The 23,578-nt window shown below is 39.5% G+C and overlaps 1 protein-coding gene across 7 annotated transcripts in view; it reads right to left on the reverse strand.

Moving 5' to 3' along the window:
- LOC103134254 (multidrug resistance-associated protein 4) overlaps positions 1-23,578 on the reverse strand; it is a 50,590-nt gene that overhangs the window by 1,500 nt on the left and 25,512 nt on the right. For 4 of the 7 annotated variants that reach the window (XM_007546416.2, XM_016668614.1, XM_016668612.1 and 1 more), the window contains 10 exons: positions 15,345-15,495; positions 14,603-14,722; positions 13,372-13,482; positions 13,148-13,248; positions 12,449-12,640; positions 10,131-10,286; positions 5,493-5,582; positions 4,862-5,034; positions 3,884-3,989; positions 2,268-2,402 (listed from right to left, as the gene is read on the reverse strand). In XM_007546416.2, the coding sequence (XP_007546478.1) occupies positions 2,268-2,402; positions 3,884-3,989; positions 4,862-5,034; positions 5,493-5,582; positions 10,131-10,286; positions 12,449-12,640; positions 13,148-13,248; positions 13,372-13,482; positions 14,603-14,722; positions 15,345-15,495 (1,335 nt within the window). Of the gene's footprint in view, positions 1-2,267; positions 2,403-2,430; positions 2,627-3,883; positions 3,990-4,861; positions 5,035-5,492; positions 5,583-10,130; positions 10,287-12,448; positions 12,641-13,147; positions 13,249-13,371; positions 13,483-14,602; positions 14,723-15,344; positions 15,496-23,578 lie in introns of those variants that run through there. The other 3 variants (XM_016668610.1, XM_016668611.1, XM_016668613.1) reach the window with 3 other exon arrangements.

The raw sequence follows: 23,578 nt of genomic DNA on the forward strand, positions 1-23,578 counted from the left end.
AAGAGCAAAGTCGAACTGAAGTCAAATCCCTAGTTTGTGAGCACAAAGGTTTGCTCAACTCAAGTTGGAGACCAAGACAGGGAAGATGGTTTTCAATTTGTTTTACCAAGACAGATTTAAAAATCTGTGGTATTCAGTCCACTTTACTCTGACACCCTAAACAAAACCAAGTGCAACTAACTGCCTTCAGAGAAACTTGTGTGTAATTCAACACTCAGATAAAGACTGCTGCTCTTTCAGGGCTTCAGACGTTTCTAGGAGACACTGGTAAACAAGTAGGGTCAAAAAGACCAAGAACAACACCAGACAGGTAACGGATAAAGTTGAGAAGAAGCTCAAGGTGGGGATTCAGTTATGAAACAATATTCTAAGCTTTAAATATTTCTCTGTGATCTGTTTAATACCCCTTCTAACAATGGAGAGAGTAAGACAAAGTTGCAGACAATACCAAGACATGGCAATCCTAAATTGTCAGGCAACAAACGGAGAATTAATCAGAGAGGCAGCTAAGGTAAATAAAGGAGAAAGTTGGTCTGGTCAGATGAGGCCTCAAGTTTAGCAGAAATCCAGATGTAACAAAAACAAAAAACTAAACAACCTAAAACCACCACCATATTTTTACAACATGGTGCACAATATGGTGTAGAAATAATTTTGTTCGGGAAGGATGGGGAAGATGACTGAAGCGAAATACATGGAAAATTTACAAGAAACCCATTTAGAGACTGCAATAGACTTGAGAGACTGGGGAGGATTTTCACCATCCATCAGCTCAATGTACACTATAGATCAAATCATATCTCTATGTTTGATTGGTCTAGTCAAATCCAGATTTAAATTCAATTGGTAATTTGTTGCAAGACTTTAAGGCTAAAGCTTTCCATTCAGTCTGACTGGGCTTGGGTTATTTTTCAAACAGAAGATTGGGAAAAGATTTCAGTCTCTAGATGTGCAGCTGTGCTTGAAACAAACGTTCATTCTACAAAATCTCGACTCAGGGGAGTCGGATGTGATGACAAACCACACTTTTCACAATTTTATGTGGAAACAACGCTGAAAACCACGTGCACTGTTCCTTCCATTCCTCATTTATGTGCAACATTGTGTTGTTTTATGATATGGCAACCCATTTAAATACATACTTTGTGGTTGGACCAAGGCAAAATGTGAAAAATGTTTGATGGGTGTGAATACTTTTGCAGTTAACGGTCTAACAAGTTTTTTTTTTTGTTTTTTTTGTTTTTTTTTTCAGCTCAAAGCTTGAGATGTACCGTCTGCTCCAGGATTTTCTTTCAGCATGAACAAAGGAGGCAGAGGTTGATATCAGATTATTGAATGTATTTAAACCTTGACTGACAACTATAGAAACCTGACACACAACATGTAGACCATCTCAGTATTTAATAAGTGGTGCTAGACAGTTTTGGATGCTGACGTAATCTGATCTGTGGAGAGCAGCCTACAATGGAGAAAAGAAGAAACGCAAGGTCTCAAACAATGTCCTCGCCAATCCGCCAGTGTGCAGGGTAAGACGATACCAAATAATGCCACAGTGTGCTGCGTCTTTGAAATCAGTATTTTACTCATTTCACTCCTCTGGCTGAGAAGATACAGCACCGCTGATAAATTTGTGCGCGGGACAGAGGGAAAATGAAATGATGCCCACTTTTTTTTTCTTATTTCACAAAGACCTGTTTGAAGTTGCTATATGGTATCTGTCGTCCCAGACAGATGCACATAAAATGGAACTGAACAATGAATAGCCAGCCCTTATCTGCTCAGTGTCTGAAGGGGAAATACATCACAAATGAATTTCACAGGGAAAGAAAAAAAATACATATATACGGAGTTTCTTTATTACAGTAATCCCCATAGAAAGTTTATCCTGGATCACGATGAAGTTAAACCCAATATTCCCAAACGGAGACAGTGCAAAGAAAGCTGCTTTTCTGGACTCATCACTTAAAATGATCTCAAAATTATATTATGAGAAAAGAGATATTGTGGGAAGTTTCTTCGATAACATCAGCGGATCTGAATCTACAAAGAGCCAATTTCTCTCTTAAAATTAATGTTACGGTGTTGCGAGGCTGCAAGTAGACACTTTAAATTAAAATGGTAATCAAGTTTCTTTGCTTTGCTTTGTCAGGGTCATGGACATCTTTTGTCACAGCTCGTAATATTTTTGGAGTCTGAGGAGATTAGTGTGCGACGGCTGGTCTCTTACTTAGCGAGAGACCAGCTCTGGGACAGAGGCGGATGGATACCTGCTTGGCCACTTGCAGCAGTGACGCGGCTTCGGCTTTGCCCGTTTTTTGGACCATCTGGTAGAAGAGCCCGTCCTGGTTCTGGAGCAGGACGTACGGCTCGTCGTACTCCTGGATCCTGCCGGCATCCAGAACCTGCAATCACACATGCAGCAGAATAATAGGTGTGTGGCCCAACACCTGTATACTTTACTTCGGGGAAAACTGACATTTCAGCTGTTTCGCCAGCTGAGTGGAGCATGCAGACGGTGCAAACTTGAATGGGGGAAACAGTGGTTCGGAGTGCAAAAGGAACCATCCATTTGGTGTGACTCAGGCGGCTTGCAAACAGCGGCGCCTGTTTCTGCTTGATACGGCCTCTGACAATGAGAGGAACCTGTTAGCAGAGCGAAAGCCTGCTGCGCTGACTCTGACAGACAGGAGATCAGAGATTTATCCATGTATTTACCCAGGCATTTGCAGAGGCCTAGAGGTGGTCCTCAGTCAAATCCAACAATCACACCCTCAAGGCACTCGAGAAAATTACCATCATTTCTGTGTCATGGCATGCTATGTAAACCACACAAAGAATAGTGCCAGTTCCAGCAGTTTGGAAAAGACTACAATTATAGCACAGACTAATTTAAACAAGCCCGATTCCCTTACAGCACTAATGAGCAGTTTGTCAACTGTGTCGGTGAGAAAGGGAGACTTCTGCAGCTGCTGTCATAATCAATTGTTTATGGGCAGAAAGCTGGAACACCGAGTTTGTGTCTTGAAAATTGTTTTTAATTTGGGGAAAGTCAACTCACACACAGGTCACGGTTTAGTTCCCCCCTCAGCACACGGGGACATTTAACACAAGCATAGGTGTGAAACAGTTCGTGACACTTGGCTTTCCCGAGAAACGCTCTCAGTGGTCAGACAGCCGTCGGGTCGCACTCCGTCCTCCGTAGAGGATTAACAAACACCGCCACGGATGCCACTAATTGGCACCTCTGCAGGCAGCAGCAAGAGAGAGCCAAAGATCAAGTGGCACAAGTGCCGATTCAATAAAAGCGAAAGCTGTGAGGGAGGAATCAACCCAGCTGTTGTGAAATAAGTGAATTAAACGGGTACGTTGGGAGACGAGGCGCTAATGACACAGAAAAGAAGTGTCTGCGTTGTATGGGCCTCAGGTGTGCTGACCAGTGAAAACAAAAAGTGAGTGGTAGTCTACCATTGTTTAGGACTTCTTTCCAATCTTACCCCTCACCTGTCTGCTGTGTTTCTCTGTCTTTGTGATGCTGTTTGTTCATTGATGTTTTCTCAAAAAGACTTCTAAGGCTGGATTTACCTCAGATTAAATTACACACCAATTAACTCTATTTAGTCAATATTTTTGTGAAACATTTTAGAAACTGTATTATTTCCCTTCCACATCACAGTCATACACTTGTTCCAGATGTGGAAAAGCTCAATACCTTTGCAAGACCCTTCTTGTAATGAAATGATCTTAAAATGCAGAATTTAATTGTTTTCTTTTCAGATATTTTCTGCTATTAGCCTTTAGAAAAAATAAATAAATAAATAAATAAAGGAGCTCAAAACACCAACTGAAGTGCTGCACAATGGAAATTTACTGCATCCTTACTTACCAGTATTCTGTCACAGTCAATGATAGTGTTGAGCCTGTGAGCAATGGTGAGGACTGTGCACTCTTGAAACTTGTTCCGGATAGTCTGCTGGATCAGGCTGTCAGTTCTAAAGAAGCAGGGAACACAACACCTGAGAACACACACACACACACAAAAAGAAACTTCTCTTCCTACAAAGCCTTGGGCAGGGATTTTACGCAGGCCAGAACAATGGCTCATCAGCTGCAAAGTATGTGTAAGAGTAGACAGAGAAAAAATGAGGACCATCAGGCGGTTTAAACTGGGCAGAAATGACAGATTTTGACATTGTGATAAGCATGTTTTGTTTTACTCTTTTCAGTATATTAGCTTACTTACAGTCATCAGATCTAAGGGAAACAATCGGTCTGACATTTAGATTGATGTAAAAACCTGCTATTATTTAAAACTTGAAAGTTTCTTTTTCTTTTTTGGCGATGACGGACCCAATCAACAGCAGTTAGGCTGTTGGATAGTTTTCATAGTTTTACGGGAACCACTAGTGCTGAAAAGTAAATCCAGCTAATTAGCTCCGGCGTCCTTTAGGTCAAAACTATTAACATTTAAGTTGTATGCATTAAAAACGTAACGAGAGCCATTTGAAAGTTACAGTTCCTGGACAGTGTAGTCTGTCCATTTTAAAGCTGCAAATAAATAAACTATCATTGCCGACTGAGGAAAATACATCACTGCTGACCAAAATCAACCAATCAGAACCAGGAGGAGGATCTCCTGGCTCCTGAAGTGATCAGTGTTCAATGGCAAACAAAAATGGCTGTACTGGCCAATATAAGGAGACATATGCATTCACTATCACAGTTTGTGTTTGTTTATTGTGTCATTTTTAATTATTTGAAGTTAAATATTTTGTGTACACTCGGCCGAGAGAGAGAAAATACTATTATTAATCTTTTATTAAAAACAAAAATAAAAAAAAGTAACAGCAAGGTGTTGCCTGACCTCGGGTCTACATTTGCTGTGGCTTCATCAATAATGAGGATACGGTTTTCCCTGAGGATGGCCCTGGCCAGACACACCAACTGTCTCTGGCCCACGCTGAAATTGGAGCCCGACTCGGTGAGCACCGTTTCCAGCTTGTTGGGCAGCTCCTCCACCACTGCCTTCATCTGCACCTGCAGAGAGAGAGAGCACGCCCCCAACCCTTCATTACTCCTGCATAAAGGCATCCTGTGGAGATCTCTTTAAAGAGCCATCCAAACACACCCATTAACTGGTTGGCACAATGCAAAGCCAGGTCCACTGATGACCTTGGCCAGTGCTCTCTTGTGGCCAGCCTCTAACTTTAATCCAGGCCACCAAACCCATTCAGAAGCAGGACCAGGAGCTGAAGCCCTTCACGGTGGGGGGAACCTTCATCACGGTTGCCCTGACTGCCCAAACACATCTCCTCTTGCACTTTCAATGGTTCCCCGTTACAAGCCGCACATTGAGCTGGGCCCCATGGCCCTAATGGGATTTCCCCCCATGACTTGTGGCGAGCAGGGAGGCTGAATGGCAGCATTGTACGGGGGAACAGAGGGATCCCCCCTGGGCTGGTGAGGGGGAATCATTCAGAGCCACGCTGGAGTACCTCTTGGAGTGCATTCCACAGGTCCTCATCTGTGTGCTGCTTGAAAGGGTCCAGATTCTTCCTCATGGTGCCTGTGAAGAGTACCGGGTCCTGTGGATAGATGGATATAGAAAGAGAAGGCCATAGCCAGTTAAAATAATGACGAAGGGGCAGATGTATAAAAGGGTTAAAGGCAGGATTTATAGAAGACTGAGAGCCAATGTGCGAGGAGAGATGTTCACAAAGAACCTGCTCCACCGAGGAGCTCTATTCACTGCTAACTGTGCTCCAATACATTGATCTTTTTAGTTAGAAAGCAGCAGCTTTGGACTGCTGTGATTGGGAAATAATTGTTGAGGTTTGTTTACAGTTATGATCTGATTCAAAAGTGTGACAGGCTCATTATGACACATTTCCCATGTGGTAGCAACTCAAAAACATGAAGCTTCTGTCAGCAGGAACATATTGCTGCATCCAATTCACCATGTGAAAGACCAGAGTCAGACATCAAGCAACCAGCAGGGGCAAAACATACACAGTTCAAGTCAATTGTCTACATACACTCATAGGCATGAAAGTCATATTAATTTTGGACAATTACTGACTTTCAGTGAAGGACAAGTAGATACAACAAAGAAATAAACAAAGACCTGCTTAGTGTTTTTGTTTGTGACTGACAGATAAAAAGCTTAATTCAAGGCAATAAAATTAAAAAAAGAGGGCACAATGAAACATCACAGGAAACTGACTTTAAAAGACAGCTTTATTGAAGAATGAAACATTGATAAAATGCAAGAAAGTAATATTGACCTTTATTCTTTAGCAACTTTTTTTTTAAATACACACGGTGGAATTTGCTTGTATGTTGTCAATTAAGCTGTAATTGTTGGGTATGTATGGCCAAAGTAAGTTATGGTTGGATGACATTGACAACTCAAATTGTTTCACATTTATTTTTGGAAAAGTAAAGACAGAACATTCTACTTAATGTTTCAGTACACTGACAATTCGTATTATAATCTTTATTTTTTTTAAAATACTGTCCAAGGACAGTCGCAATAAAACTAGTTCATAGTTTTTGACTAAGCCAAAATGAAGAGAAATATAGGAAATCCAAAAGAATATTGCAAAAGTTAGGTCTGTTTTTTTTTTGTTTAAGATAAAATTAAACTGAACCAATGTTCTTTCTAGTCTTTATGAAGTGGGGATCATGTTCTCCTTCGTATGGCTGCCTGGTCAAAAATGTTTGTTAGCTGTCCATATGCTAGAAGTCGAAGACCGTATTTGTCTTTAGTCGAGTTCACAAGGCTCCCATTCCAGTGCAAAAACCTCAAATAATGTTCAACATGTCTTTGTAGTTGAAATAAATCTGATAAAAATCCTTTTACAGATCAGATACATCTTACTGAATACTGATCTCTTACAGCAGCCGAAGGAAACGTTTTCAGATCTTTTTTTTTTTTTTCTGCATTGTTTTATCATGCAACAATCACTGGCAGGATTACTCAGGATTTAGCACTCCTAAGAGGTTCTAATTATCATGCCCACAAAAAAAAGATAATAATGATATGTAAGAGAGAGGTGATGCAGATAGAGGTGATACATGGTAGCAGACATCTTTATCAAGATGTCATGTTTTCATCCTGTCTTAATCACAGTCTGTTAACTTTCGTAGCAGATCTCAATCTGACCTCAGTGGTAGACAATACATTTATTTTAAAACGGCAAGATTAGACCAGCAAAAAAATGTAAGCAAATAATCAGTCTAAAAGGTTCAATGTATGCATTAAGGTTACAGAATACCATGTAAGAGTTATTTTACCCACTAAACATGCTTTTCAAACAGCAGCTAATATTTTTAATATGTTATACTGGAATTTTATTTAGCAGACATATCAAAATAAAGTAGCTCATACGAAAACTTATACAATGCTTTCAAAAAGTTTTACTAATACAAGCCAGTAATGTAATTAAACCATAATGTAGTTTTGAGAATCACATTATGCTGAAATAACAGCTGCATGTTCTTTGCTGTGAGTCTCCACAGCACACAGACACACAATTAAACTTAAATTAGTCTTTCTAAAAAGCTCAGACTCAGTTTAAGCATCTGTGAACATCATTCTAGCACATCAACATGTTTTGATTTAAACCATTCCTCTGTAGATCTGCGTAGGACTGTCACACTGCTGGAAGATGGACTTTTTCCCCAGTCTTTGTAGTCCCCAAGAGGTTTTCTTCCAGGATTGCCCTTTAGTTTGTGGCATTCATCCTCCCATCAACTCTAATCAGGTTTCCTTTCGCTGCTGAAGGAAATCATGCCCACAGCATGCTGCTACCACCGCCATCTTTCACGGTAGAGACGGTGTATTCAGGGTTCTGCCACATAAGGTTTTTCTAAGCAGAGCATCTTTTATTACGTGTTTGCTGAGTCCTTGATACAAGTTGTGGCAAACTGAGGACAGGAATTATGTCGCCTTTCTTTTAACAATTTAATAACCTCGGCACTTTTTCATTAAGATACCAAAGTATTTATAGTTACTGCTCTATGAGTACATAAGTGTGATTCACCACACTTACGAACCGAAAAAAGAACAAAACAAACAATACATTTCCTCTGAGTCTAAAGTCTTTTAGAGCAAGTGAATAAGTTATTTTGCTATGCTGTACCAGTGTGGCAGCATGATGACACCACAAGATGTAATAGTTGCATCTCGTTCCCTCAGAGATTCTTGGTCAATCAGTTGCAAAGCTTTACAAATCAATCCATGTTCAAAATCAAAAAATACAGACTGCCAGTCAAAGATACACAATCTTTCAGTTTATTAAGGTCTAACTAAAAAAATGCTTTTGTGCATCAATCAATCTTGAGACTAGAAATCGAACAGCAACCAGGCCGTCTGCTCATCTTATAACATGCACTTCTGTTTTAGTTTATGTGCGTTTCTTTTAAGCCAACCATAAATTTGTTTTCCACTTCAAAGTTATGTTCACCTTTGTGTTGGGGTATCACAAAAAAATCCCAAAGAAATACGTTAAAGATTGTGGCTGTAGAGTGACAAAATGTGCAAGTGTTTACATGGCATTTATAATTTCACAAGCCACAATAAACAATCCAAACCTTAACAAAGCAGCAAAGAACGTTTACTGTCAAAAATGAAAATCGCGTCTCAACAAGTCGCATCCTGTGGGGTCAGAAGGGTCAAGACCAACAGCTCAGTTTCCATACAGAATAATAAAGCTTTCAAAACCTAATCCCTGCTACCTGCGCTCTCCCAAAATGTTCCACCTCTTCACCTCCAATGAGCTTTTCCCTCTGTCACCAAAATACCACCTTGTCATAAAGCCAGCCGAAGTCCTAAAGCAGACTAGTTCTGTGACACACTTTAATTGAGGATTCAGTGTTAGGTTGGAAAACTGCTTTCAAGCGCAGCTTTCCATGCGCCAATTATGTGCTCCAGCAGTTCCAAGCCCTCTGTTTGCCACAGAATTCATGTTACACTAAAACATTCCTGAGGGTTCAATAGAGACTGAAATGGATCCTTTTTAATGCCATATGCTGTCACAAATCTATCAGAACCAAATCTCATCAATAGGACTATACAGTAAACATTTAACTTTAAATTTTCTTGGAAAAAAGTAAGGCTACAAGCAATAAAGACAGTTGACAGTGAAAGGCTGCCTGGATGTTGTATTATCTGTGATATTCATTAAAAATAATTTAAATATTAAGTTTTTTAGGTTAATTTATATGAATGCAAAAGATAAAAAAAAAAGTTCAAAAAAGTTCTCTAAGTGCTGCCTACACAATGAAAATGTCACACTGTATGACAGATGAATGTGCAGTGGAAGCTTTGGCTCGTAACCTGGCACTTTTTAAGTCTTCCCTTTAGGAGAGGCAAAGTAAGTAAACAAAATCCCATCAAACATACATCATATCCATCTCTAACTAGTTTAGACGAGGAAGTAAAACTTCATCTGAAGAGGCAGCGATGCCAGAAACCCATCAAATCCACAGAGGAGCATTAATGAAATTGTTTTTGGGCATCTTGGCTGCAGCCGAGAAATGTTTGAGACTTGGGCTAAGTGACGGTGTTCACTGCGACTCTGACTGTGAGGATGGGGAGCTTCTTTTAAGCAGCTTTCCCATGTTTGGGGGGTAGAGGGCTAATCCTCTGTCAGGGATGGGGAACTGCTCTCTTCACAGTACAGGCCGTGGGAGTCTTCTCCCCTCCCTCCACTCTGCTGACACCCACCCGCGGGCTGGCATTTTCTTAATGCCGTATCAGTTTCAACAAGCGGAAATAAAGTTAAACTGTCTCAAGGCATCCGTTTGTCTCACTTTCAGAAATCCCCAGAGAGACGACTGTAATTCTCTTCACTTGCTTTGGCTTTTTAAAAGCCAGGAGGACAAAAAGAGGAGGAACCAAAGCAAGAGGCTGTTACCATCGTTTCTCAATCATAAGGAATCAGTCAGAGACTTTCACTTGAGCTGTCAAAGCCAAAAGTTAGGTGGCAGCAGAAGAAGACCAAGTTAAGCAGAGTAGCTTGTCCACTTGATCAGTTTTCTCTCTTTAACTATTGGTCATAACAGGCGGTTTTAGCTTCCAACGACAAAAGACACAGCTCAGAGGAATAAGACAGTTCTTAATGGCGTACCTGAGGGATAATTGACATTTTCTGGCGCAGCGTGTGCAAACCGATCTCTGAAGTCAGAATGCCGTCAATTGTTATTCTTCCCTCAGGTTCTGCCAGTCTGAACATAGCAGAGATGAGGGAGCTTTTACCAGCACCGGTGCGTCCAACAATCCCAACCTTTAGAGGAGAGAAAGGAATTTCAGAGCACATCCATAAAACTCTACAAATTCCCAAAAAAATCTTCTAACGCACACTATAATGCTATAATTGAAAGTCATAATCCTGAAGAAGAATGTCATGTGACATTTAAAATTGTTTTGCTTGTATGAGATCAGGAACTTTTTTTTTCCTCTTTTTGAATTGTGTTTTGTATATACAAAAAAAACAACAACAAAAAACACTTACATTGACTGACCATTGCATTACGAGAACACAAAGGTAAAAATCCCTGTTGGTGGGATGGGTAAATTAGTCAGTAAAATCATTTTTTGCCTTAGTTTAATGAGTTGAAACATAAAAAATAGTCAAGCCTAAGTTGGACAAGAACTAAACTCAGATGCCTAGATGGCTGAGTCAGAGCATCTCCAAAACTACCCCTCCTGTGGCTTTTTCAACAACAGTGGTTAACCAGTAATAGGGTGATGTGCAGCCAAAGCTCATTGATGCACGTTGGGAGGGAACAACAAGAGCTACTGAAGCTCAAATTACTGCCAGAGTTAATGGTGGTTCTGATTGAGGGATGTCAGGACACACGCTGCATCACGGTTTGTTGTGTATGAGGCTCCACGGCCGCAGACCAGTGAAGATGTCCCTGCTGACCCACATCCTGCTCTGAAAGTGCCTACAAAGAAAACATGAGCCTCAGAACTAGACTACAAAGCACTGGAGAAGGTGGCCTAGTCTAAATGATTCACTTCTTCTTCTTTTACGTCATGTCGATGGCCAGGAGCACGTCTGTCAAATACCAGAGATTGATCTGAATGTACCGTGGTAAGAAGGTAAGGCAACTGGAAAGGCTCGGTTGTTGGCCTCCATATAATTTGACAACCAGTCAAATCTCAATTCATGCAGGTCTGGGACTTAAGAAATCTGCTGCTACCATCTTGTTACTAAATACCACAGCACACCTCTGGGGATCAACTGGAGTCCGTACTTCGATGAGTAAGGACTATTTTGGACACAGTCTATTTTGAAACATTGAATATTTGACTTCTTTGCAGTTTGTGTGTTGCTTTTGATGTTTCACCATTCTAAATAGTAAGTGTATATTGGCATCGGCGTTGTAGAATTGACAATGTTCTGCTGAGTCATGCCTGGGTGCGTTATTTTTCCGTGACGTTTTCGTCACAAAAAAAAAAAAGCATCAAGTGACCACTTGGGAATTAAAATTCAATGCTCTGTGAATGCGTCCAAGCAGTCAGATAATTATTAGCTGAACTGATCAGAAAGTAGGTCAGTTATTCTCATATCTTCCAGCACCGTAGAAACAAAAGGAAGGTGTGCAAACTGATATTATAGTTTGCACAAATGGTTAGACTATTTCTTCCATATCGCCACGGTGATCTGAACAGCTGGTTACCAGTAATGAGTGAATTCCAAAATCTATATTATGAATTACATTTAGCTATATGACAGAAAAAAGTATATTTACTAAAAGTGTGAACAAATCTGATCTTGGTGAAAAGCAAAGAGTCCTTACAAAGCCATTCCTCTCGACTAATAAAGATTTCTTTACAACTGTTTTCCAGTTTAAGGCAACAATAAAAATATGTATTATTAAAGCTACGAGGTGCATTGAAAAAAAAAAAAAAAAAACGGTGTCAGGGGAAATAAGATGCACACAACCTCTTATAACCCCATGGCATCCCTCCCATGGGCTGTCAGAGCCAGGGCCTTTTCACTTATCAGCCCATCCATTGTGAAATCAGCTGCCCTGGCCAACCATAACCATGCAAAATACACCCCCTGCATTAAACACAATTTCAATCATCCTTAACCATCTCCCCTCTGCCTTCCTCTGCCCCTCTCCCTCGGCCTCTCCTCTCTCTTATACTGAATAAACAGTTGTCACCGTCAGGTAGCTCAAAATGCAAATTGGAAACAAATGGATCCACTTGAACAGTCTTAATTACATGATATGTATTCCATGAATCACAAATGGTATAGTCCTGAAGATTCAGCAGCACAATATGATGTCCCCTTTAATAATTGATTCAGAAATAATGCCACGTAAAAAAAATAAAAATAAAAAAAAAAGAAGAAGAAAAGCACGGCACGGTACGCCTCTCAAACTGGCTGCATATCAAGTCACGCACAGGTGGACGTAAAAAGACAAAAACCTTCTCTCTGGATGTGAAGACAAAACTCAGGTTCTTTAGGACCAAAGGGGAGCTGTCGCTGTAAGAAAAGCTAACGCTGTCAAAGGTGATGGAGCCCTTCTGGGGCCAGTCTCCAGGAGGCCGTTTGTCCGTCTCCCAAGGTGCTTCGCTCTCCAGCTCCGCATACTCAACCACTCTCTCCACAGATGTCATCTAGAATGAATAACATGTAGGCTTTAAGTAAATCTTGACAAAGAACTTTTGCTTTCAACTACTCTGGTTAAATGAAAGAGCTCTCCAGTTTCTGAAAGCATTGGATCATTAATTTATTATCTTCACAATATAAATGGTTGCCTAATTCTAGAGGATAATTGGATTTAGTTGAATTATTTAGTACTTCATGACTTCACTTAAAAGAGATTTGGGAGTCAAAGACAGATTTCAATGCTATTAAAATTGAAGTACACACAAGGATACATTTTAGAGTCTTGTCCTCAAGTCACAATTTTTTATGCAAAAAATAAATAAATAAATAAATAAATAAATAAATAAATAAATAAATAAATAAATAAATAAATAAATAAATAAGAGGTAGCCTGGGTTAGCTGATAAAATTTTGACAAATACTTTTGCCAAAAATCTTATTCATAAAACATTCAAAATGCGAGCCAGGTACACAGCTGCATTCTGTTATGACGCAAATAGTGTAAATGCTCTCACCAGGTTCTCAATCTCTGCACTCTGTCTGACTCCCCACTGAAACATGCCTGTGAGAGTAACGGCATATGACAGAGCCAGGCCCACAGCACCTGGCTCCAGTCCTTCAACACAAGGGGGAAAAAAGGGAAACATGCACCTGCGTGAATTCACAGCTGTATTCTTAATAACTGTCAGATATTAATAATCCTCTTCACGTGGGGGTGTGTCTGTGATCAGTACAGTACCGTCCCTGAAGTAGAGGCAGCCAAAAGCTGTCATCGTGACAAAAATACAACAAATTCCATCAAGACGCACAGCAAACCAGCGTGAAGTGGTCAGGAAGAGGAACCAGGCTTCTGTTAGTGAAAATAACAAGGACACAGTTAATATGTTTTTTTTTTTTTTTTTCTAAATCCCTTAAATTGCTAATACCACAGAAATAAAATAATAACTCTTAGTTCAAGATGCAGTAGTGCGACATGTGGAACCACTCCGTCTGGACACTGTTCATAACTGCAAAAGGTCATCGCAATTTTCAGCACAGCCAATGTACTTAAAACGACAACTTCTCATCATAGCCATTAGACATTAGTTTCATATACATCATGATATTTTTTTATCATGATGTGGCATCTATCCTGTTTAGTTGAACAAATCTATGTATTCAACAAATACAAGAAATGTAGAAAAGGTTCAATAATCTGGTTTCATAAATATGCACACCCTTAAACTAACATGTTCAAGTCCATTTTTTAATTTTAGCATTTGACAATTAAAAAAATAAACACCATTCCTACAGTGTAGCTTGGTGGTGGCAGCATCATGCTGTGGGGACACGTTTTCTAAACTGGACCAGTTACAAATGCCAGCCTGTTTTGAGGCAGAGCGCTAATTTTTTATGACATCACAATGGTTCCATGCATACATCCACATCAACAACATCTGTCTTCACCAGACAAATAATAAAGTTTTGAAAGCAGAGGTAAATTTAACACAATATGTGTGGGGTGACCTGAATATGGATTGTAACGTGGCGTTAATATTAAAAAGAAAAAAAGTTAGGTGCAGAAAGTATCAGCGTAAAGATATTTATACTTATCCAACTAAGTCAATAAGCTTTTCGTGTTTTGTTTTGTTTTTTTCTATCCAAAAGTTTGACTCAATTTAGGTTAGTTTATTTATATACCAAATCACACCACAAGAAATTTTGAGGCACTTTACATTAAAAAAAATAATAATTTCAATTCGATCACAGCCAAACATAATGCTGGCTGTGGTAGTTTCATTTGTTTTGCCATTGAATTGTACAGGATTTTAAAATAGTTTTAAAATTATTTATCAGGGTCTTTTTTATAAGCAGTTTTCACACTCTTTAGCTCCACTGTAAAATTTCCATACACAGATTAGTCAAGGCCACAGGATACATCAATATCATCTGTCATTTTGCATTTCAAACATTTATTTAACAAGTCTAACCTGAATGAAGATCTTGATACTTGTCAAACATTTGCTGAAACTGATGTTGAACTCTGAAGGCACGAATGGTGCTCAGGCCTTGGAGAGAGGAAGAAAGGTGGGAGAATACAGGACTCCGAGCTTTAAGAAATCAAAGATCAAATAAATGTTAGCACATGAACAAACAGAAAAATTTTTTGATTTTGTACTCTGGTAAAGTACATCATCATTCTTTGTCTTTAAGAATAGTCATTTCGGAGCAGCCATTTATTGTCTATAGAAATAATTTTTAGGGTACATATTTTCAAGTGTGTGTATTAATAGATGTTATTAAATGGCTGCCTCCTAAACATCTGTATGCATTCCATAAGACAAACAGTTAGTTAGCTATCTTCTGCTTTAGTTTGTTTTAGCCAAAAGTTTTATTTTATTCGTCTTTCGTCTCTTTTATTCTAGACTTACAAAGTCACTGAGAAAATCCAAATATTTCCTTTCAGCCCTAAGGTTTTAAGCTTAGGATAAAGGACAAACTATGGCCTAGTCATGCCCACTTGGCATTTTTGCTTTTGTATGTGATGTCATGAACCTTAATCTCTTGAGGAAACTGCTTGTGGCCGAGGCATAGGTTACTGCCACCTTTAGCCTTTATGCTAATAGCCATGGCTTTCTGTTCTACTCCATTAGCATTCCTGTGGTCGACTTTTGTCTATCGCCACAAATGGAAGAGCCCATCCCCACACAGCAAAACCGTCTTAAAAATTACTTGTAGACTCTAGCCGCTTGATGTCCCTGGAGGTCTGCAGAAAATAGTGTCGCAGGAACAAGAAGACGGCAAGTAGAGGGACGACGGGAATAAGAATCCCGGGGATAATGACGCCGGCCACCGCAATAACTCCGATGACTTGCAGAAATACCTGAAAAAGAGGAGATGAGGTAGGAGCCCCGTATTCAAAGAACACAGTGCTCTGCTGAGTGGTGTGACTTTGGAGCACTGAGGCTTGCTTCTCAAAACAGAAAAGGAGAATGTATCTTTCTGCTTCATGCGAGACCATTGGCTAAGTAACAGCAGGTTGAGGGATTGGGTTTATGTGACTCACAGTGTGAAAGGAAAACGATCGCTGCGCTAATTCTCACTTAGTAGCAGGTGAGAATTTACCACTTGGCCACAGCAGCCGCATATCCCCGGCTCTCTTGGGCTTTCCCCTCAACACTTCTGGCCCGTAAGCCTCGCTGGCAGAACAGCCAGCCAATGAGGACGGCCACGGTGACTGGCAGAGAGCTCTGGGAACCGCACTGTGGGTGTCTGATACATGACAGTGTAACTGCACAACCCTCAACAACACAATGACTCATCACCTTTGTTAATGGCTCTGTGACACATCTAAACCAGGAGAGCAGTAATGCCTGAACAGGATTGGAGGCATGAGTCTGATAGCGACCAAAGAGACCGCACCGTCAGAGTAGAAAAGAAAACAAGCATCTAATAATAAAGAACTGGCATCGACAGCAAAAGAGTTTGCATAAACTCATCTGGCAGTGATCACCTCATAAGCAGGCATTTATACAGAACAGTTTTCAAACTAATAAGCAGGGGATTTACACATAAAAACATCAGAAATCACAATTTAATTATATATGTCTATGCTGCTGCATTTTTTTTTTTATGACTCGGTTAAGTAACTAAATTGTAAGGGGAATTTTTACTGTGGATGTGAATTAGCATTCACCTCCAGCATCCACCTATGCTCTAATTTCATAATGTCAAAGAGGAAAACTGAGCAACAACAACCAAAGATATTTTTTCATTATTTTATGTATTTCACTTAAAAAATGGTAATGCTTTTCTATCTAGTTGAACAAGGGCATTTTCTTTTGTTTCCTCTGGATATGAACATATTTTAGCTAAATGACAAATTTCTGAGAAGTTTCCCCCATCTCTCTTTTATGGAAACTATGCTGAATGCTGGCTCTAAGGGCAATTAGGGTCTTCGATATCCGATATGCATCCAAAAATATCTCCCTCTTGTTTTCTGCTGGCCCATGAAGTAGGCATGCAGGAAGGAAATGGGCTACTTCTTTTGTAACACAGTTTGGTTCGCAAGCAAGAAGATGAGTTGTTTTTGGTTGATTCTGTCCATTTGATGGAAGCAGCTCAAGAACTACTTCCTTTTTTAATTCAAAATGAGAGTACTACACATAGAGAAGGAAGTCAAGCTTAAAGAACTAAGCTACATTTTGGAGGCTCATATTAGTTTAATTTAGACCTGATGAGCTCATCAGATGAAAAACTTCTCAGTCCAATGGTCTTAATAACGGTTGTTAATTAATGACATCGTGAGAATAATTGTTGTGAAAGGGGAGTGAAAGAGCAGGAGCTTCTTAAAGAGACAGAGGCCCAATTTTAAGGCATCAAATTGTGAAATCAAATTTATTTCAGTAAACAGCCAAGTCATGTTTGGTATTCAGCATTTTTATAACAACTGAAGTTAACAGTTACTTGATTGTGCTAAAAAAATGGCGCTGTGGAAAATGCATAAAACCATCCCTTTAGTATAGTTTTGCACATATTTCAATTTTTACACTATAAATGGACTTGTGTGATGGAGTGTGTAAACTTTTTACATACTTTGATTAAATAGATGCTTGGTCAAAGTCTTATAGCATACAACAGGAAAACCTTGCACCTTAAAATTAGAAACTTTGTGGAGATGAATCCCAAAAATGTGAAGATTAGGATCATATTCTTACCTTCAGTGGTCTCCGACTACCCCTGAGAGATGGAAATTTAATTTAGCACCTTAATTGTGGATTTTATCTGCCACTTATGCGCACATTTAAGCATGATCACTTTCAGTGTAGGTTTATGATGAAAAGCCACTCAATTCCATTTGCAGTTCAGATAAGAGGGAATTACTAGTCCAACCATTGCTGTGGTGGAGCCCACACAATCAAACAGTGAGTCAAAGCTACTGAGCACAACTGATCCCAAGAATTTCACAGTACATAAGTTTCAATCTAAGCTTTGATGGAAGGCTACCAGACTGCAAAGTGAGATGATGGTGCACGGTCCATCACTGCATGTTATCCAGCCTTTCCTCGAGGGCATAAAATATTAACAGAACAAATGTCTTATCACGTATGCTGGTTCTCCTTTGCTCCCCAGCTAATGGCTGGTTGACACCATGCGACTGTTCTTTCACAGTTGCTGTGGGTTATTCTGAATTCTAATTAGGCCCAATAAAGATGCAGAATTTTCCTACCAAAAAGACCCAAAATGGTGACCCAATTTTAGTTTAGATGTTTGTTTGTTTTTTTGTTTGTTTTGTATCCTAATATTCCAACAGGTTCATGATGCCATGCACTTTAACAAAGTTCTTGGGTCCGTTAAAAAGAAAAAAATAGGCCCACAGAATTACAGATCCTCCACCATGCTTTACCATGGACGGGAGATGGTTTTCCACACCATCAAGCACAAGGAAGCTCAAGGTTGGTCATATGTGACCAACTGCAAACAGTTCCAGTTAAAAGTCCTTGTAGCACTTCATAAACTCCACCCATTTACTTCATTCTTGTAATAGTAGGACAGAAAAGAAGTTTCTCCTTGCATGCCTCTCAAATAGCCAGCAATATTATGTCATCCCTTGAAGAGACAAAAGTCTATCTAACCTCCCTTTAAACACGTAAATACACGTTTTCTAACTGGTCTGATGATGACGCTGTCAATGCAGTCTTTACGTTGACATTTTTGTTTTTCAATGTAGCCAATAGAGGTGAGTTCTGAGTAAGATTCAGCTGAATGGTGACATTTCTTTTGGTTCCAAAATGATCCAAAGTCATTTAGTACCACATTCATTTGGAGAGATATTGATGTGGTCATTATTGTGGATCTACAGCTAACATTAACATACCGTTATGAAACACTAGCAGCCCAGAATCCATCAACGTTTAATAGTCGAGCAATACCTTTCACAGTAAAACATGCACAGCAGCTGCAGTTTGTAGCCCATTTATGTGGTTCTTTCCACTCTTCATCACATGAGATAAAAATTGCAACCAAGTCTCAAGTTTAAGGAGTCCAAGTAAAATTACAAGTGTTTGGGGAACAAGTGGAGACTGAAGTGTTTTGTCTTTACAAATTAAGTCAGAGTCTCACACTTAAATCACCATGTCTGATATCTGATACAGAAAAACTCAATCTCTAGTCTCATCTGACTAAAGCACACCTTTACAGTTAAAGTCATAGTAGTGCTTACCAAACTGCACATGTATTTATGTGTTGATAGGACAAAAAAATAAAATACTTTTCTTGGCATGCCTTGCAAACAACAAACAATGACAAGGCAATTTTAGTTGTATTGCACATTTTTAGCAAATCAATTCAAAGTGTTTTACGTGATTAGAAGGAAAGTAAAAACAACAATCAAAAAATATTACATTGCAGTGGCAAGGTAAGAGAAAAGAATGACGGGCTGAAAAACAAACTACAGTGATGTCCCAGTTGTTTTTAATTAAAGGACATTCTAACCAAATAAGGTTTTAGCCTCGATTTGAAGGAACTCTGTTTCAGCAGTTTTGCAGTTTTCTGGCTGTTTGTTCCAGATTAAAGGACCATAAAATCTGAATGCTGCTACTTCAGGTTTGGTTCTGGTTCTGGGGATGCAAAGTAGATTGGAACCAGAATACACCAGGGGTCTGGAGGGTTGACACAACAGATTTTTAGCGTATTTTGTTGCTAAGCCTTTCAGCGATTTCAGTGATTTAAAAACTAACAAAAGCATTTCAAAGTCTGTTCTCCGAGCTGCAGGGAGCGAGTGAAGAGACCTTAGATGGCGAGCCATCACTGCATGTTATCTGGCCTTCCCTTGAGAGGATCAAATATTAACAGAACCAATGTATTTGTCATGTACACTTGTTCTCCTTTGCTCCCCAGCTGACAACTGGTTGACATCACGAACCTGTGCTTTCACATTTGCCTTTTGCTGATCTGAATTCAAATTGGGGCCCATTTCAGACGCAGTTCACCGAAGGTCCAAGCCTAACCGGCTTATCTGTCAGTGGGGTCATCTGAAGGGGCAGCTGAGAAACAGGAACCATTAGAACGAAAAGCTCGCCTCCTCCTGTTCCCCAGGGCGTGATGTCACCAGGATCCTGTTTGATGTGACCCACTTGCGTGGTTTGGTGTTTTTATCACGCGAGCATCGGGAACACCGGGAGACCCCCACCCACACTACATACAGATAAGTCGGATAAGTGATCCTTTGCGAGCATCCACCTCACCCCCTCGGACCACATCCACATCTCCTATGAAACCACACAGGAACAGAAAACTCCCGAAGCCACATCCCGCTGCACATAAAAGTCGATAAAGGGATGAAAGGTTTTGTATACCAACAGTTTAAATAAAGAATTACCACTAATAGCTCTTTAGCAAGAAAAGAAAGCTACCGCACGCATGTGATTCAGTCATCCAGGCAAACTGGGCGCGCTGCCGTGTCCAAAGACCATTCAGATCTCCGCTGACCCTAATTGCTTTATTTTTCCAACGATTCTATCAGCTCTTTGATGTCTAAGTAAATGCAGAAAATTGAAGTTAATTGCTATATTTGTGCTCGGCAATGATAGCGACTGTTGTTCCACAACTGAAAATAAACACTTCCCTGTAATTAAACATCCCTCCGGACACAAGAAATCATTATGCTTTTTACAACTCCTTTTTCATCCTCCCTTTATTTACTAACAGTGTGCAACATTTGCCACTGGGAAAAGAAAAAGTGCACTGAAAACAGGAAACAACAGGAGAGCATGTCGGAGCAGAAATCGCAAAAGAACTCCTCTATCTACCCAAAACTTTTTTTTTTCTTTTTTTTCTTTTTACTCCACGCTTTTTGTGATAGAGCAGGGGGACAAATAAGTCGCAAGGGTCAGTGGTACTGAAACAAAACAAGGCTGTTCCACTTGGGCTCTGGAACAATAGAGGTGACCTAATCCATTCTACTCTGTGCTTGAGCTTTATTTTAAAATTAAATGCCCAGATGCTGAGGCTTTTCTTCGGGGGAAATGACTGTGGACACCTCCTTCACATTTTCCCCTTTTCTGGGCCATTTTCACTTCATAAAGCTGCAGTCAATGTGTTTTGTGTGTGTGTGTGGGGGGGGGAGGAGGGCCTGACACATACTGTGGTGGTCTCAGCCGCTGTCTACATTGGTGGCTCAAGTAGTCCAAGGATTAGACCTTTGTGTGCTCTGAAAAGGTAAAAAGAAGTCACTTATTTGGGTTCAGTCAAGCTGCTGATTTCCAACCCCGTTTTTGGAAATAAGAGAAAGGCTTTGAAATGCCGTCTCCCCCAGACTCCACTATAAATCACCAGTGCCTGGCAAATTCATTCATTCATTCACTCAGCGTCATTCTGTTGGGAACAACACAAAACCATTTTCAAATGCACAATAAACAACAATTCCGAGATACAAAAGTCACAAAAAGCACCGAATTCATTATCTCCTTCGTGCTGACGCAGGGCGAGATTCTAGATTAGATCCCGACTTTGTTATGTAAGTTCCCAGACTCAAAGGACCCAGGGCCTTGCCCTGCGTGTCTGAGTCAGAGCGCAGCCGAGGTGCTGGACCGCAGCATCAAGGGAGGACCACACATACACACACGGGAAAGCTTTTACTCGGCCGGTGCTCGCCATCAAATGACCATGTGTGGTATTGCTGACCGGCCACTTAAGTCCACGCAAAACATGATGATGTTTTGCTTCTATTTTGGCACACATTTGTGTCAATACGTCAGTTCAGTGAATTGAAAACTTCATCAGATAATTTAAAGAGCATGCAGCAACCTACTCTTTGTTCATCTTTTATGGAATAATCTCAAACCAAAATTTATTTTTAAAATGTAGCTCTTAAATTTAGTTTATTTAGTGGCATTGTAGTATAGTGTAGAAATCACATGTAAAAGAAATATTTTATTTGATCAAATTCCCCCATATGAAAATTATAGGTACTCCCTGATGTTTTATAGATTTCTGGACATTTGAGTACAATGCCATTTTAGCTGTAGAGCAGCACTTAAAGAACACTTAGGGAAACTCTGTTAGTATTTTTGACTTAAAATGCCCTTTTCTGGGTTTTAGGTTTGGAAAAAGTTGATTCTTTAAAATCGGTTTAGAGTTGATTTTGTCATCTGTTTTGATCATTCTTATTATCCTGCTCAAACACCTGTTCCAATGTACTCTAAAAAGTTTCCAAGAGACTTTGGAAGAGAAACAGACGTATGAAATTACAGATCCTCCACAGTCCTCATCAATGAGGTTATTTTCCAAATGTCCATCTTTTGTTTCATGCAAGACCCACCTATAACTCCTGGTCTTACATCCCTTGCAGTTCTGTTTACTGAGAAAGGTGATAGATAAGTACAGGTCCTTATGTAGCCTACAGGCTAGAGGTTAAAAGAAATTAACCTGTGTCATTTCATACTTATATATTAGGGAAACAGCCATTGATTACTATTTAGAAGTTAAAAATACAATGAGAGTACTTTATGAAAGAAAAGAAAATTGCGTTGAATAAAATTACTAAAATGTTGATCTAAAAAAAAAATTCAATATGAGATTAAACTACTTTAATGCAGTCAAACATGAATTTATTTCAAGGCTGTTTCTGTTTGCATCTAAAATTCTACAATGAACAATCTTCTGTCTTTCTCAGGTTACACTTCATGACCTATAACCCTGAAGGCAGTGCATTCTTTACTTCTTCTGTCACTGGTTTGGTGGCACGGCAGAGAAGCAAGTTGGTGAAATCCCATCCTGCAGGGTTCATAGTGACATCAGCAGTTCTCATTTCCCACAAAAGACACTAAAGAGAGTTGAGGTACAAAGGGAGCGACAATATACAAGCATCCAAAAGGTCTCTAAGCATCTTTAGTCCTTTGTTAAAAGTTTTATAATATTATAAAATGTATTGAACTTGTGGGGTTTCTTTAATCTACATGTTCCACAAATTATGAAGTTGACTTTTGATTTAACAGTCTCTAAAGGGCTATTTTATTTCTTTTTTAATAATAATAATAAAAAAGCCAGACCACCAAGGTGACTGCAGCTATTATAAAGTTTATTAATTAAGAAAGTCCTGTCTAGCATCTCTATTTGTTCAAAAAAAAGAAAAACCTCACAACTTGATGTCAGCCAGTTATAGAAAATTACAAACTGCTTGCTCTAAATAATTATCCTTCATGTGAAGCAAATGTAGAGTTTGAGTGGCTGTTGTTTAACTGTTGAGTAAAGCACGCACTGGTTATGTGGAGAAAAGTGAGACCTGCATAACCACTGCATGGCTCTCTTATATGCAGCTGTAGAGAATCGCATGTTGATGTATTCCTGTGCACATCATCAGCAGCAATGCTGATAAAAAGTGGAGCAGGAATCACAAAGCACATTTGAACATAGGCAGAATTTCAATGGCTCCAATTGTGGTTAATTTCAGACAGACTGTGACTGCAACTGTGTATTTTTAAATTTCCACAGAGGTGCCAGTTTTTTAGGTCTGCATGCTTCTTCCCTCCGCCCCCCAGATAAACAGCCACACAAATAATCCTTTTATTAAGTCAAATTCAATTCAAATAAATTACTATCCCTACTTTTCTCATGGTTAGACACGGTGTTATGAACTGAGCATAACATTCAATGTATATTATTCCGTCTTCTACCTTTTAACTATGTTCTTAGCTGACTTGTGCTTGCTTTTTTTTCATTAATTGCTTTTTAGTATAATTTCTTAATTTACGTTACTGAAATAAATCAAGCTACAATGATTCTGAACCCTGAATACAGTCAAAACACATGAAAAGTTCAAGAAATTGCACTTGCACTTTGCTCAGTCCTGCTTTTCCAAACGTATCCAGATTTCAGGGAACCCTCTTACCAAGTGTAAGGCTTACATTATGCTTCCTTCATCAGCACTAGCAAAAGCCAAGCCAAGACACACTTGAATGACAATA

The sequence above is a fragment of the Poecilia formosa genome, unplaced genomic scaffold (assembly GCF_000485575.1).
Source record: "Poecilia formosa unplaced genomic scaffold, Poecilia_formosa-5.1.2 Scaffold16, whole genome shotgun sequence".
Classification (NCBI taxonomy): Eukaryota; Metazoa; Chordata; class Actinopteri; order Cyprinodontiformes; family Poeciliidae; genus Poecilia; species Poecilia formosa.